Source organism: Mus caroli, unplaced genomic scaffold (assembly GCF_978045245.1).
Source record: "Mus caroli unplaced genomic scaffold, Mus_caroli_1 scaffold_13, whole genome shotgun sequence".
Lineage (NCBI taxonomy): Eukaryota > Metazoa > Chordata > Mammalia > Rodentia > Muridae > Mus > Mus caroli.
Window position 1 is genome coordinate 54,994,331 of NW_028227268.1, and position 17,275 is coordinate 55,011,605.

At 42.8% G+C, this 17,275-nt stretch overlaps 1 protein-coding gene across 1 annotated transcript in view; it reads left to right on the forward strand.

The window, feature by feature from the left end:
• Positions 1 to 17,275, forward strand: part of Cfap52 (cilia and flagella associated protein 52) — a 42,062-nt gene that overhangs the window by 390 nt on the left and 24,397 nt on the right. The window contains exons 2-4 of the mRNA XM_021176819.2: positions 11,754 to 11,953; positions 12,319 to 12,455; positions 16,295 to 16,423. Of these exons, the coding sequence (XP_021032478.1) occupies positions 11,754 to 11,953; positions 12,319 to 12,455; positions 16,295 to 16,423 (466 nt within the window). The remainder of the gene's footprint in view (positions 1 to 11,753; positions 11,954 to 12,318; positions 12,456 to 16,294; positions 16,424 to 17,275) is intronic.

Below are 17,275 nucleotides of genomic sequence, written 5' to 3' on the forward strand. Positions count from 1 at the left end.
GATGGGAGGGAAGTAGGACATTAATTCTGGAGGGGCCTTTTTAATTCTGGAGGGGCCTTCCTGTGGTGCTCACACTTTGTGTCATGGTAAACATTGAGAGAGAAATGCTGTGACTGGGGGGGTCATGTTTGGGGTGTGGCGAAAAGGCAAGGAGTTAAATTTTAGGAGGAAAATCGATTTTTTTAAAAAACGAATCTAATGCCTGAAAGCTTTACCGTAGTAACGATGCTGTGCGGAACGATTACAGAGTAAAGGTTTAAGCACTCCTGGCATTAGCTCTTGAGTCTTCGTTGCTCTGTGCTGCTTTAACTGAAAGCCAGCGTTTTCTGTAGCTGAGCCAACACTGTCTGTAGAGATGGACAAATAGTACTGATAAGAAGTGATCCCTGGAGAACTGCAAAAAATATTCTGGTGAGCCGGTCAGTGCAAAGACACACAAGATCTGTGATTGATTTTTTTAAAAGTAATTTACTTTATGTGCATTAGTATTTTGCCCTGCCATACGGGTGCTGAGATTGAACCCTGGTCCTTTGGAGGAACAGCCCATGCTCTTAACCACGGAGGCATCTCTCTAGCCTGTAACTGAATTTTTGCTAACACAGTAAGGAGAGAATCCTAAAGTGTATCAAAGTTTGGGAGAAAGTTTGCTTTAAAAAACAAAAAACAAACAACAACAACAACAAAAAAAAAAAAACTGCGTGAGTGTTTTGCTCAGAGCGCATGTCTGTGAACCAGTGCCCAAGGAGACCGGAAAAGCGCATCAGATCCACCAGGACTAGAGTTACAGACAGACGTGAGTCCCATGTGAGTGCTAGGAATGAAAGCTGGGTCCTTTGGGAAAGAAGCCAGGGTTCTTAACTGCTGAGCCAACTCTTGGGCTCCTTGTTTTATTTTTAATTATGCGCATGGGGTGAAGGAATGGACATGTAAGTGCAGGTGCTCGTGAAGACCAGGAGAGGGCGCCAGATCTGGTGGCAGTGAAGTTACAGGTAGTAAGTATGTCCTAGGAAGTGAGGTCAGGGCCTCTGCAAGAGTAGTGTACACTCTTGCCTAGACTTCTCCCGAGCCCGTGGGAAAAAGTTATTTATTGAAAGAAGCCAAGAAAAGACTGATTTTTTCTTCTTGTTAAAAGACTCTTCTTGAATTTAAATAGTCTTTAACCAGAGGCTAAGGATTGGGGTGCAGATCATTGCAAGTAGCCAGAAAGGGGGGGGGGGCTGAGAAACGGAGAGTGAAGATCCAGGAAGGGGGAGGGGGCGGGGGTGGGGACAGGAACTAGACTTAGAGGTCAGAGCTTAGAGTTCACATGAAATTAATCATATGTTGAAGGCATAATCCCAGCACTTGAGAGGCAGAGGCAGTCAGATCTCTGAGTTCTAGGCCAACCTAATCTACATACTGAGTACTGAGTTCTAGGATGGCCAAAGCAAAAAAAAAAAAAAAAAGAAGAAGAAGAAGTTGAGAAGTTGAATGCAAAATTAGAACTCATGGTAACTGTTGTGTTATTAAACTTGAATTTGAAAACGGTGATGCATATATGTAACTGTACCAGGTATTGTACTCTGATGTGAGCTTATCAAGTAAACAAACCGAATATAATTGTGTCAGATATGGAAACATCAGGCTGTTGCTATTGAGAGTCTGGTCACATTCAACCAATTTTTCCATTATATCTAGAGCTCTTATAAGTTAAAAAAGCAACAACAACAGATCGGCCAGGGATCTGCAGGCCAGATTGGTCCCACTGTGTGTTTTGTAAATAAAGTTCCATTGGAACTCAGCCATGTCCTTTGTATTGGTGCAGTCTATGGCTATTTTCACACTACACTAGCAGAGATGACTGACTGCAACACCGGCCGTATGGCTCAGAGTCTAAAATAAACCATATGGTTTGTTTTTCTGGCTCTGTAGAAAGAGCTAAGCTCCTGAAAAACATAATGGCAATAATAACAATATTAATCATCATAAATATAAATGTCTATTTGTTAAAAGCCTAAAAGTGTTATTAAAACAGTGACATCACTTTTTATTTCTCAAATAGGCAAAGGATATATATATATATATATATATATATATATATATACATAAGAAGGTAAGAATAAGGCATTTTCTTTTTTAAAGATTTATTTATTATTTATTAATATTATGATTATTATATGTAAGTACACTGTAGCTGCCTTCAGATGCACCAGAAGAGGGGGTCAGATCTTATTACGGGTGAGCCACCACGTGGTTGCTGGGAACTGAACTCAGGACCTTTGGAAGAGCAGTCAGTGCTCTTAACTGCTGAGCCACCTCACCAGCCTGAAAATAAGGCATTTTTCATCTGCAATTTCTAGAAGAATCAATTACACCACCTTTAGGAAAGAGTGTTGGCTTCATCAATAAAGTGGTTATGGTGCCACCATGAAGACCCTGAGCTTGGGTCTTCAGCAGTCATGTGAAAAGCTGGGCATGGTGGCATGTAACCCCAGGACTGGAGGGCTGGGGAAGGAGACAGGCAGAACCCCAGAATCAGCCTAACCAACCATCATGTCTGAGATGCCCTATCTCAAAATATAAGGTGAAGGGCCATAGAAAAAAATATCCAACATCATCCTCAGGCCTACACAACACACACACACACGCGCGCGCGCGCACACACACACACGTGCACACACACGTGCACACACATACCACTTCTCCTCTTGAGGGAGTGAAGCACTGTTGCACTGTGACTCTCCCAGGCATCAGGATCATGGAAGCCTGGGTCCTGTGTCATGTGGCCTGGCTTTCTCATTACCACTGCCCACTTTTCAAGTAGATTTTCTACACTTCCTATCAATGCCGTGTTCCTTTCTTGAAATTATTTGTCTGCTATATTGAGCCAGAGTTGACTCTTTTTGTTTGCAGCTAAGAATCTTAACTATGTAACTAAAGACATGCACACCTGTCTAAGACACTTTTCTATTGCTGTGAAGAGATACCGTGAACAAGGCAACTTATATAAGACTGCATTTAACTGGGGACTTGCTTACAGTGTCAGAGGGTGAGCCCTGAAGCTGAAAATTTATATCTTATCCACAGGCAGGAGAGAGGGGGGAGGGGCTGTTCCTGGTGTCGGCTTTTGAACCTCACCACCAACCTGTGGTGACACATCTTCAACAAGGCCAACCTCCTAAATGTTCTCACACTGTCCCACTAACTAGGGACTAAGCAGTCAAACTTATGAGCCTGTGCAGGCTATTCCCATTCAAACGACCACATTCCACTCTTTAGCCCCAATAGGCTTGGTAGCCATATCATAATGTAGATGCATCTCATGGAACTCCCAAAGTCTCCATAGTCTTTCACAGTCTCAATACTGTTTAAAAGTCCAAAGTCTCTTCTGGGTCTCGAGGCAATCTCCTTACTGTAACCCCCAGCAAAATCAAAAGCCAATTGCATACACCAACATATGATAACACAGAATATAAATTTCCATTCCAAAACGGAGGAAAGAGTGGCATAGTGAGGAAAAAACAAAGGGAGGCCAAAACCCAGGAGGGCAAACCCCAATTTCTGTACATTTATGTTTGCTGTCAAAGGACTCAGTGATTCCTAACCTTCCTGATGCTGTGACCCTTTAACACAGTTCTTCACATTGCAGTGACCTCCAACCATAAAATTATTTTGTTGCTACTATATAATTTTTCTACTGTTATGAATTACATTGTAAATATCTGTGTTTTCCATGTTCTTAGGTGACCCTGTGAAAGGGTCATTTGACACACCTCCCCCCAAGGTGTCTCAAGCCATAGGTTGAGAACCGCTGGCTTAGATGGCTTTTAGGATCTCCAACTCCTTCCAGCTTTGTTGATGCAACAGGATTCTCTCTCTTAGACTCTGTCCACACCCCGTTTACAGCTCTCCTCAGTAGACAAACCATGGTTCTGGACTCTCTAACATCTTGGGGTCTCCAATGCAATCCAGGCATCACTTTCACAGCTAGCCTCACACTGTGGCCCCTCCAGGCCACCGGGTAAGGGCACCCCTGCCACATCCCAAGCCTCAGGGGGATTTCCTTAACTGCCAGAAGATTCCAAAAACCCTTTACTTCTGTATTCATCCCAACAAAGCCAGAACCAGGTGGCTAAAGCTGTTGGAAAACTGGTCCCCTTCTTGCATCCATTTGCATAAGCCTTGACTTGTTGATGCTTCCCTTATGGCAAATTTCAAGATTAGCTGGGTAAGGCTTTACCTGAGGGTCTTACTCCCTCTCTTCCCTATAGCATCCTGCATGAGACTTGGCTCCAACATTACTCTCCCTGGTGCTCTTTCTCTCCTCAAATGTATATCTTATATTTCTTTCTGTCCCACTTTCTTTTTCATTAGGGATCTAAGAGTGGCCACACGACACAGTCAGTTCTAAATTGTCTTACAATCTCCTCTGTCCGTTGACATTAAGGCAAGAAATCATGAATTTAGCCTCTGGAAGATTCTTAGGATAAGGGCAAAAATGAAGCAATGTCCTTTTGCCAAAATATCACAAAAATGGTCTCTAGTCCATTCACTGACACTACTCACCTCTGAAACCTCCTGAGCTGGCCCTCCATGGTCCACACTGCACTCAGCACTACTGTCTTCCATGCTCCTCCTAGGATGGCCCATTCAGCCTACTTAGAGCAATTCATCCTCTGCCCTAAGTCAAAGTCCCAAAATCCACATTCCAGTAACAAGAAGCACGAACAGGCCTGCTACAGCAATATCATACTCTCTGATACTAACTTCTGCCTTAGGTAATGTTCTAGTGCCACGAAGAGACACCATTGATAAGTTATTTCTCTGCTGGTAAAATGAGCAGAGAAGCCAGATTAGAATATATTAAAGGCAGGTTTATTGGGAAGCTGCTCTTGGGCTAGTTCACTGGCCCCCAAGGATTGAGGCCAGGGGAGTCACGGTGGGGAGGGTGGGAAGGGAGAGAAAGAGAGAAAGGTTGCTCACGGAGAGAGGAAAGGAGAAGGGGCAGCAAGAGAGGGAAGATCAAAATGTCTGGATTATAGGGAGAGGAGCCTCTGGGGGATGAACAGCCCAACTCCTAGGCTGGAAAGTTCAAGGTTGGGGGCAGGGTATGCCAGCCAGGTAGGGACTGAAGGACGCTGCGAGAACCTGGAAGCCAGGTCTGCTTTGATATATAAAATATGCACCTCAGTCCCACGCCCCCAGTCCAAAACCAAGCAACCTTGACCAAGGCAACTTATAAAAGAAAGCATTTATTTAACTGACATAGCTTCAGAAGGTGAGTCCATGACCAGCATGGTGGGAACAATGGCAGGAGGCAGGCTGGCATGACAATTTTGCAGTAGCTGAGGGCTTCTATCTTATCCACAGGCAGTAGGCAGAGAGAGAAAGAGACTGTGCCTGGCGTTAGATTTGGAAACCTTGAACCCCACCCAGTAACATCCCACCCCTGCCCTCATGGAGGCCACACCTCCTGATCCTTCCTAAACAGTCCCACCAACCCGGAACCAAGCACTCAAATCTGAGCCTATGGGAGTCATTCTTTTTTTTTTTTTTTTCTGAGACAGGGTTTCTCTGTGTAGCCCTGGCTATCCTGGAACTCACTCTGTAGACCAGGCTGGCCTCAAACTTAGAAATCCACTTGCCTTTGCCTCCCAAGTGCTGGGATTACAGGCGTGCGCCACCACCGCCCGGCTTATGGGAGTCATTCTAAACCAAACCACCACACAACAGACCTCAACCCCAGTACTATCCCTAATCCTAACCCAACTCCAACTCCAAAACCAATCCAATCTCCAAAGCAACACCTACCCAAATACTAACCTCAACCCTAGCCCCAACCTTGACCCCAACCTATCCTTAACCCCAAAATAAAACCTTATCTGTTTTTTTTAAAGATTTATTTATTTATTATATGTAAGTACACTGTAGCTGTCTTCAGACACCCCAGAAGAGAGCATCAGATCCCATTACAGATGGTTGTGAGCCACCATGTGGTTGCTGGGATTTGAACTCAGGACCTTCTCTCCAGCCCTAAAAGCTTATCTTTTGGCATGCTTACTGATGTTCAGAGTGTTTCGTTATAAAGTGACCATTCATATTCCTTGCTCATGTTGTTGTCATTGTTGTTGTTCTTGCTTTTTAGAAGCTCTTAGCATATTCACCAAGAATCCCTTTTCATCTCTGTATGTTACAAATCCCTTCTGGTTTGGGCTTTTCTTTCCATTTTGCCTTTTGCAGCTAGAAATTGAGATTTAAACAGAATTGGATAATAATCAACCTGACTTTTTTATCTTCCTGGTTAAAAAGCCATTTCCCACACCTGTGCAAACATTAGATCCTGTTTTTCACATTTAGATCTTTGATCCACCTGGAATGTGTTATTCCTGTGAAGGGTGAAGCAATGATCTTATTTTACTCTTACCATATGGGTAGCCATATGAATGTTTATAAAGAGCCCAAAATTAGGAACAAAATTATATCGTCTTAGGAGGAATAGGTGAAAAACACAAAATTTACTCTCCTAAGAACTTCCGTAAAGAAGGAGCTGGGTATGGTGGCACACACTTTTAATCCCATCACTGGGGAGGCAGAGGCAAGTGGCTCTCAGTGGGGTTAAGGGCAGCCTGATCTACATATCAAGTTCCAGATCATACAGAGCTACATTGTAAGACTCTTGTCGAAAGAAAGAAAGAAAGAAAGAAAGAAAGAAAGAAAGAAAGAAAGAAAGAAAGAAAGAAAGAAAAGAAAGAGGGAGGGAAGAAGGAAGGAAGGAAGGAAGGAAGGAAGGAAGGAAGGAAGGAAGGAAGGAAGGAAGGAGAAAAGAAAAAGAAAAAAGGAAGAAAGGTGTAGCCAATAAAATCTTACAATTGTCATGTGTTAAAGACTTTTTAAAATCCAAGAAAACTATATTAATAAATATGTATGATTTTTTAAAATGGGGAACTAAAAAGCAATCAAAAACACTTTTTGGGTTTTGTTGTTTTTGCTTTTTCTTTTCCTTTCCTTTCATTTTTCTTTTTGTTTGTTTGTTTGTGTTTTTTTGACACAGGTTCTCATTTTGTATCCCTGGCTATCCTAGAAATCACTATGTAGACCAAGCTAGCTTCCAACTCACAGACATCTGCCCACTTCTGTTCCCCAAATGCTGCTTTTAAAAGCAAGTGCTATCAAGTTCAGCTTCAAAAAAGATTTTTAAATACCCACTAATAAATGTAATATGAGATTTGTATAAAGAAGACATAAGTATAGGGAACATTTAAAAAAGACCTCAAAGAGAAACATACTCTCTCTTTAGAAAAGAATCATAATACAGCCTCGCAAAATCAAAATAATTTAAATCATTCTGAAACTTTAATAGAATATGCCAGCTGATTTCAGAGTTTATATTGTAAGGTAAACATGAAGAATGAGCAAGGGTTGGGATGTAGCTCAGTGGTAGAGCACTTACCTGGTGTACACAAGGTCCTGGGATTTGATCCTCAGCACATTGCAATGGAGAATAAAGAGTTAAAAAACAACAGCAAACAAACAAACAAACAAACAAACAAAAACTTCTCAGGAGCTAGAGAGATGGCTCAGTGGTTGAGAGCACTGACTGATATTCCAGAGGTCCTGAGTTCAATTCCCAGCAACCATATGGTGGCTTACAACCATCTGTAATGGAATCCGATTCCCTCTTCTGGTGTGTCTGAAGACAGCGGAGGTGTACTCACATATATGAGATAAATAAATAAATAAATAAATCTTAAAAACAAAACACTTCTCTCCAATGAATAGCACGAGATGCCTATCTCCTATTATACAATGAATAGCACGAGATGCCTATCTCCTATTATACAATGAATAGCACGAGATGCCTATCTCCTATTATACAATGAATAGCACGAGATGCCTATCTCCTATTATACAATGAATAGCACGAGATGCCTATCTCCTATCATACAATGAATAGCACGAGATGCCTATCTCCTATCATACAATGAATAGCACGAGATGCCTATCTCCTATTATACAATGAATAGCACGAGATGCCTATCTCCTATTATACAATGAATAGCACGAGATGCCTATCTCCTATTATACAATGAATAGCACGAGATGCCTATCTCCTATTATACAATGAATAGCACGAGATGCCTATCTCCTATTATACAATGAATAGCACGAGATGCCTATCTCCTATTATACAATGAATAGCACGAGATGCCTATCTCCTATTATACAATGAATAGCACGAGATGCCTATCTCCTATCAAGGCGGATTCAGAAGAGTAGTCATTGTTGAATTGGATCTCGGCAAATAATCACGGTGAAGGAGCTGTCTAAGAAAGATGTTTCACTGTGGGAGGCCTTGGGCTTCTCCAAAGAACCTGCCATCATTCAGAACTCAAACAGTGGATTGTGGGTTGTTTGCTTGTCCTTGAGTCTTATTGCAACATATTTGAGTAACAATATATATTCTTTTAATTATATTTAATATTAATATATTTCATAAGTCAATAATATACCATACTATAATATTCGTATATCATATTACCTAGTAATATAAAATACTTAATATATTTTAAATAAATGTAAAATAGGCAAAGTGATGTCCTGCTACATGGGGGTCCTGAGAAGTAATTCCCACAACGAAGATAATGATAAGAATGTTTAATGTTTTTCACATTTGTGTGCGTTATGTTGAAAATACCGAAGATCAACAATCATAACAAGCAGGCACTGACACTGCAGTATCACTGTCTTAGGTTTTCTGTCCCAGAGATAGCGACACCATGAAGGGATACATACATCCTGATCACAATCCATCACTGAGAGAAAACAAGGCAGGAACTGGAGAAGAGCTAGAGAAGCGGGCAAGAAGCTGGAGGCAGGAGCTAAAGCAGACTTGCTCCCTGTGACTCTTTTAAGTCTGCTTTCTTATACCACCAAGGACCACCTGTCCGGGGGGTGGCACCTCCCACAGTGGAGTGGGCCTTCCCACATCAGTCACTAAGCAAGTCTATCTTACAAGCTTGACCGCATGCAATCTGAAGGAGGCATTTTCTCATTTGAGGTTCCTCTCCCCAGATAACTCTAGCTTGTGTCAAGTTGTCAAAAACCCAACTAGGACACTAACTGTAGTCCCTGTGCTGTATACCAGGTCCCCAGAACTTTCTCATCTCATGAAATTGGACCCTTGTCTTCCCATTTCCTCCACCCCTGGCAAGCACTATCCTACTCTGTTTCTATGAGCTCAGCCTTGTAGGGTTCCATTTCTCTTTCTATGCCAGGCTTACTTCGCTTGGCACGACGTGCTCTAGAAATATTAAAACCTGAGCAGAGAAACAGAACGCACATTTTTCAAAAGACACACAAATGGCCCTTGGGCCAACATCCCTTCATAAGGGAAATGCAAATCAAACTACAGTAAGATATCATTTCAGGTCAGTTAGTGTCGCTTCTGTCTCCAACCAGCAGAAAAGAGCGATGACACAGTGTTCTTCTCAATACAGTTTATTCAGGAACCTTTCAACATGCAAGCAGGAATCTCTCTCAACATGCAAGCAGGAATCTCTTCTCAACATGCAAGCAGGAATCTCTTCTAACATGCAAGCAGGACTCTCTCTTAGCCCCCAATCGCAATCCTTTATATAACCCCTCAACCACGTCCTCGTAATCTCAGTTCATTGGCCTTCGTCAAATGGCCTGATCTTGCATCATGGTGCGCCTGCACAGCTCTCATGATGGACGTGGCTTATTTTCGGGTGTATGAGGAAGTCAGGTGCAAGTCATAAGACTTGGCTGCAGTCCTGGGCGCCATCTTGGGACTACCACCACACCCGCTCCCCACAGGTTAGCATGGCAACCGTAAAAAGCACAAAACATGCTATGTATTGGTGAGGATGTTGAAAAAAAGAGAACCTCTGTATACTGTCTGGAGAATGTAAATGGGCCCAACCATTATGGAAAACAGTATGGTGGTTCCTCGGGGAGAGAGAGGAGGCAGGGGTGGGAATAGGAGAAAAGAAAACCAGTGCTACCATGTGGTCCTGGCAATCCCACTTCTGGGTTAGCATTATTGTGATGGAACACCAAAAAGCAACTTGGGAAGGAAAGGGTTTATTTGGCTTATATTGCCACACCATTGTTCACCATCGAAGGAAGTCAGGACAGAAACTCAAATAGCGCAGGAACCTAGAGGCAGGAGCTGATGCAGAGGCCATGGAGGGGTGTTTCTTACTGGCTTGCTCTCTATGGCTTGATCATCCTGCTTTCTCACAGAACCTAGGACTATCAGCCCAGGGATGGCACCCCTAAAATGGGCTGGGTCCTCCCACTATCAGTCACCAATTGAGAAAATGTTTTACAGGCTTGCCTACAGCTGGATATATTTTTTAAAGATTTATTTACTCACTGTATATGAGTACACACTGTAGCTGTATAGTGGTGAGCCTTCATCTGGTTTTTGGGAATTGAATTTTGGACCTCTGCTCGCTCCAGTCAACCCAGGTCAACTCTGCTCACTCCAACCCAAAGATTTATTATTATAAATAAGTACACTGTAGCTGTCTTCAGACTCACCAGAAGAGGGTGTCAGATCTCATTACAGGTGTTTATGAGCCACCGTGTTGTTGCTGGAATTTGAACTCAGGACCTTCGGAAGAGCAGTCAGTGCTATTACCCACTGAGCCATCTCACCAGCCTATACAGCTGGATATTGTGGGGTGATTTTCTCATTTGAGCTTGCCCTTCTCTCAGATGACTATAGCTTGTGTCAAGTTGACATAACATAAAACGATCCAGCACAGGCTAAATTACCCCAAAGAATGAAGCCAGCATTCTGAAGTAGTATCGAAACCAGCATATTCATGGCAGTATTGTGCACAACAGCCAAGATATAGATATACCCCATCAATAGATGAATGGATAAAGAAAGTATGAGATGCACATAGGCATACTGTAATGTAATTCAGCCTTTTTAAAAGGTGGCCATCATGCCATTTGCAAAATGATGAATAAGCCTGGAGGGGATTTTGCAAAGTGAAATAAGCAAAACTTCTGTCTTTAAATGTTTAACATAAGTACTCAATGCTCCCTGTGTCTATAGGCCATCCCCCCAATAAGCTGCCATACATATGTTGCATGTAATTTTATAATCACACTCAATCCTTGCCTGGTGCTGTGGTCTGTGCTATGCTCCAAGATCAGCTACTCCCAGGACTTACATGGCATTCCTTACATGGGGTGTTCCTCTCCCCAAAGCCTGACCAACAAGCCACCTCTCAATCTCGTCCCCTCCTCTTCCTCCTGGGACCCGGAAATCCCACCTCTTTTTTTTTTTTTTTTTTTTGGCCCAGTGATTGACTTCCACCATCTTTATTGACATAATCACGAACTGATTAGCAAAATGACTCCTCCACCTACATATACACCTGTGCTTTGCAGGATTAGAGAACCTACCATAAGGCTTTGCTGGTCCGGACATCAGGATCCCTTGTAAGCTAGTTGGAAATGAAGAATCCTAGCTCACTCCAAACCTGAAAGTGGGATCATTTTAACCTGCTCTCTGGGCAGTTTTATGCACATCAAAGTCTGAGAAGAATTGTGCTACACCTGTGTCCTTGTCTGTGGAATACAATTACCTGGTACTCCATACATGTTTAAGCTGAATTAAGGTTGATTTCAAAAGTGTTGTCTTTTGTACTGTGATAAAAGCAAAAAACAAACAAACAAAACAAACCAGCCACATCTGCAACTGGCTATAGTTATTTCTAATCTCTCTCTTTTAGGACATGTTCCCAATGGTCTCAAATGCCATCCTGACCAGGAGCACCTGATTTATCCCCTGGGTTGCACTGTCCTCATCCAGGCAATAAATACTAATGAGCAGAATTTCCTACATGGCCATGGTAACAACGTCTCCTGTGTGACCATCTCCAAGGAAGGAGATTATATTGCCTCTGGACAAGTCACATTCATGGGTTTCAAGGTAAATAAAATGGAAACCATTGACTGGGGGTTTACTTAGAGGTGTCTCCCTGGAAGAGTTCCCTGACTTCAGGCTCCTGGCTCAGTGTTCTCAGATGTCTTCCCTTCGTCCTGTGCCTCCTCTAGGTTTCAGCCCATCAAGCTGCTTCTGAAAGACTCTGGCATCTTTGCACCAGTTGCCGCAGCTGTGATTGCAAATGCTGAGCTTAAATCTGCTTCTATCTTGTTGCTGTCTGTCATGTTTATACCACGTGGTCTAATAGAGGGAAGGTGCATCATTGAGTATTTCTCACCAGGAGAGGTAGCCATCCCTTCAGCTTCCACTAAAGCCTGTCTAGGATCTGACAGTGTATTCTTGCCCCTTAGGCAGACATCATTCTGTGGGACTTTAAGAAGAGGGAGCTGATCGCTCGGCTGTCACTTCACAAGGGCAAAATCGAAGCCTTGGCCTTTTCGCCCAATGATTTGTACTTGGTTTCACTTGGTGGCCCAGATGATGGAAGGTAACAAATTCTTACATAACTTCTTTGTTTCTTTCTTCTCTTCTTCCCCCTCCCCATCCCATCCCATCCCATCCCCCTCCTCTTCCTCCTTCTTGGAAAGCCTTCTTCTTCTCTTTCTCCTCCTTTTCATTCTCCTCCTCCTCTTCCTCCTCCTTCTCCCTCTTCTTCTCCTTCTCCTTTCTTTCTTTCTTTCTTTCTTTCTTTCTTTCTTTCTTTCTTTCTTTCTTTCTTTCTTTCTTTCCTTCCTTCTTTCTTTCTTTCTTTCTTTCTTTCTTTCTTTCTTTCTTTCTTTCTTCTTCTCCTTCTCCTTCTTCTTCTCCTCCTCCTCCTTCTTCCTCCTCCTTCTTCCTCTTCTTCTTCTTCCTCCTCCTCCTTCTTCTTCATAAGTTGTTGAATTTTCTGTTTGTTTGTTTGTTCATTTTGTTAAAAAGATCCAATTTCTCTGTGTAGCCCTGACTGTTCCGGAATTCACTCTGTAGACTAGGCTGGCCTCAGACACAGAAATCCACCTGCCACCACCCAGCTACTTACATGTCTTCTACCAGGTGTTACAGACATCAAGGGTCCTCTCTTGATCTGCGCACATCTGAGTGTGCTGCTATATATGAAAAGGCCATTGGAAAAAAGTAGCTTAGAAGAGTGACCATTAGCTCTGAGACCACATGAACATTACCTGGCTGTCTCCCTGCTGCCAAGGCCCAGCTACAGACAGTCTGATTTGATCGATCTGGGCTCTAGGAGTCATGGACGATACTGTGTGGGCCTATATTCAAAGACTGTTGCTGTCAAAGACATCATGACCTCAAGCATATAGTCACTATCAAAGATGAAGGTGCTTTGAGTACATAGTGTGTGACAAGTGTGTGCTGAGAACTTTAGCTGCAATAGCTCATTTGACCTTCATCTGCCCTTTAGAACGGAAGCAGCAGTGCCCAGTGACAGCTGAACAACTGAAGTCAGTAGTTGTAAGTGGCAGCACTGGGACACAGAGTGTTGACTCCAGAGGGGATATTTTTACCCTGCCACACAAGTGGTCTTTGCCCTTTGATGAACTTAGTAATGTTTGACAGAGGACATACATGAAGTAAAACTGGAAAAATACATGTACACACCTAAAAGCATCATTTTCTAGCCAGCCTATGATTTGTGTAGAATCCACCAGGTGTATTTCCATAGAATATCTTGGCCCTCCCCAGGTCCTCTGTCGGTCTGCCTACATCTGAGTGTGTTGTTATGTGTGAAAAGGCCATGAGAAAAAAAAAAAAAAAAAAACAATGGCTCAACTCTAGCTATGCATGGATACATCGAAATACTTTTCCATATATCATAGTTTCCTTATCTGAGAGTCACAAGTGTACAATGATACATAGTTCCATGTCCTCTCAATGCACAGAAATTTGCCATCGTTTTCATGATTTTTGCTACTTTAATAATCTTTTGTGAGTGTTCCCACCATCTCTGGGCTCATCTTCATTTTGACTGTTTTCTCATAAGAAACATAAATTTTTTGTGGGTGTTTGTTACCTCTGTTAAATGCAGCTGTTCTCAGTCATGTGTGCATACTTGGAGAGATTTTATAAGTCCCAGTGCCTGAGGTCCGGGCATGGAGAGTCCTGGAGACTGGCCACTAAGTCACCTTACCTCCACTCTCTGCTAGGAGCCTTGTCTGGGAAAAACTCTCACCTCTGGAAAGCTTGCTAATCCCTTGTCACTTTGACATTCATTTTAGACTATCTAAAATTTGCTTCCATAAAGTTAGTGTTTGAGGAACCCAATGGTTAAACTTTTGCTGGGCCAAGAAAATGCAATATGACCGTTTTGGGTTGGTCACTGTGGTGAGGAAGGCAGGGTTCTGACAGCTAGCTTCAGACAGTTGGTCTAATTTTGAAGCTGCGGCAGGGGTCCAGTCCACCCAATCCTCCTGGTTTATGGGTAGAGGGAAGATGAAAACTACAGTAGATAGTGGTGAACATTCTATGGTTTGCCTTTCTGCATACAAATTTCAAAGTAAATTAATAAACTAATAAATGTATTCATTTTTATATCAATATTATCACACTCTTTTGTTGCAATGCAGCTCTTAGTTACTTTTCTATTGCTGTGATAAAGTACCTTGGTCAAGGCAACTTATAAAGGAACGTGTTTAATTTGGTGTGTACAGTTTTAGAGGGTAAGAGTCCATGACCATCATGGCAGGAAGTATGGCAGCCAGCAGACCGGGCATGGCATTGGAGCAGTAGCTAAGAATTCACCTCTTAAGACATAAACACAGGGCTAAGAGAGAAACTGGGAATGGTTTGAGTCTTTTGAAAGGCTGTCCTTAGTGACACACCTCCTCTAATAAGGCCACACCTCCAAATCCTTCCAAAACAGTTCCACCAACCCGGGGCGGGGGGCAGTATTCAAATATAGGAGCCTATGGGAGCCATCTTCATCCAGACCACCATGAATTCTCGTTCAGAACATCTATGTGTATCCATTCTTTGCAATGGCTGTGGAATTATACCACGTGTGTCACAAATTCAGACTGGTGAACTACTCCCTATGCTGGCATGCTCCATTTATTTAAACAATTTACACTTAATTCTAAACAAATTAAAGCTACATTTGGCTAAGATTCAAAAGAAACTGTGTTGTCCTACAATGCAAAAAGGATTGACAATTCAAAACTGTCTCATCCCCTCACTATAAAGGGTTCTTCTATTGGCTGAAGACTCTTGAGTGATGTCATTTATTAACTGTTTTTAGTTAGGTAATGAAAAAATGGGTTTCATTCCCTAATTTAAAAAAACGTAGCCGGGCGTGGTGGCGCACGCCTTTAATCCCAGCACTCGGGAGGCAGAGGCAGGTGGATTTCTGAGTTTGAGGCCAGCCTGGTCTACAAAGTGAGTTCCAGGACAACCAGGGCTATACAGAGAACCCTGTCTCAAAAAACCAAAAAAAAAAAAAAAAAAATGCTGAGGGTTGAACCCAGGGTCTAGAATATGGTAAGAGCACGTTCTAGCACTCACCTACACCTCCAGCTCCTATGACCACTTTCAAAGCATTATTGATTATATAATTATGAGTAATTCATACTGATATATATGTATGCATATGCATATACATATGCATATACACATACACACAAAGCTTTTGTGTGGAAATATATTTGTGTTTCTTTGAAGTACGAAGCATTCGGGCTTTGTTTTGCTTAAGAGGGGATCCATGTAGCCCAGGCTGGCCTCAAATTTGGTATATAGCCAATGTGGATGATCTTGAATTCCTAGGACCTGTGTCAGCCTCTCAAGGCCTAGAATTAAAGAAGGAGGCAACTACAGCCCCAAGGAAAATGTTTACATGAGACGGAGGCTTGCAAGCTTTGATGCCTGCATGTCTGAAAAGCCGCGATGGATGGGTTCCCTGGCTTCCAGCCCCAGAATCCTTTTCCTTCAAAGCCTTTAAAGCATCCCATGTTAGTCTTCTAGTAAAGCAGTGGGATTGATTGAGCAGATGCTTGGGAGTGACTGGGAGGGGGGATGGAGGTGTGAGGGTGGGGATGTACTTATATAAAATAAAAAGATTTATCTGTTTATTTTATATAAGTACACTAGATGTTTACAGCCACACCAGAAGAGGGCATCAGATCCCTTTACAGATGGTTGTGAGCCACTATGTGGTTGCTGGGAATTGCTCAGGACCTCTGAAGAGCAGTCAGTGTTCTTAACCACTGAGCCATCTCTCCAGCCTCCACTAGTAACATTTCATTTTGTTCTTTTTCTTCCTAGAACCAGGAAACTAGTTGTTACCTTTGAAGGTCTGATTTCCCCTATTGGTGTCTTCCCCTTCTTGTTTGGCAGTGTGGTGGTTTGGAGCATAGCCAAGAGAGATGCCATTTGTGGCAGCCCCGCGGCAGGCCTCAATGTCGGCAATGCCACCAGCGTGGTCTTCTCTAGGTGCCGAGATGAGATGTTTGTCACTGCTGGAAAGTAAGTCTGCACAGAGAGAAGGTCGGTCAGACTCATAGATGACCCACGTCACCCGCACAGAAAACACACTTGCGATGCCAGGGGGTGGGGAGAGGGAGGAATATGTCTTGAGCACTGAACGAACCCCTCGCTTTGTAATTTTTGTAAGTACTGAAACATCCTTTCAGCTGGATGCGTTGTTTGTTTGTTTTTTTGGTTTTTTTTTTTTTTTTTAGAATGTTTCTTTGAAAAATGTCGTTGAGGAAAGATTATGCTGAATGGCTAAACTCCTCCTTAAAAAATATTTTATTACATTTATCTACATATTGTGCGCATCTGTCCATGCACGCACCACAGTAAGCATATGGAGATCAAAGGACAACTTTCTAGAGTCGGTTCTTCACTTCCATCACGTAGGTAGGTCCTGAGGATTGAACCCAGGCTTGGCAGCAAGCTCCTTTACCCATGGAGCCACCTCACCAGTCCTGAACCTCCCTTAGGATTCTTCTTGTCATTGAAAAGACATGCTTTCCGATCCGCGCCAGCCAAATCATTTGCACAACTACATGGATTCGCTTTCCCGTTGGTATTTCTTACCACCTGCTCTTGATTTAGGTCTCATGTGGTGCTATTTTGCAAAAGAACCATGCCAGGATACTTCAAACGTTTAAGCTATTAGCCACAGGACATGACTTGGGTAGGGCCAGCTTCGGCCAGCTTCTGGTGAGCGACTTGAACATCTGAGCAGAACCTGCATCGATCTGTGCCACAGCATACATTAATTTAGAAACTGGCAATCAGAGCCCTGCTTGGTGTCCTGAAGGGAAGGTGAAACAGACATAAAAGTGTCCTTTCCCACATCTCTCACAGACT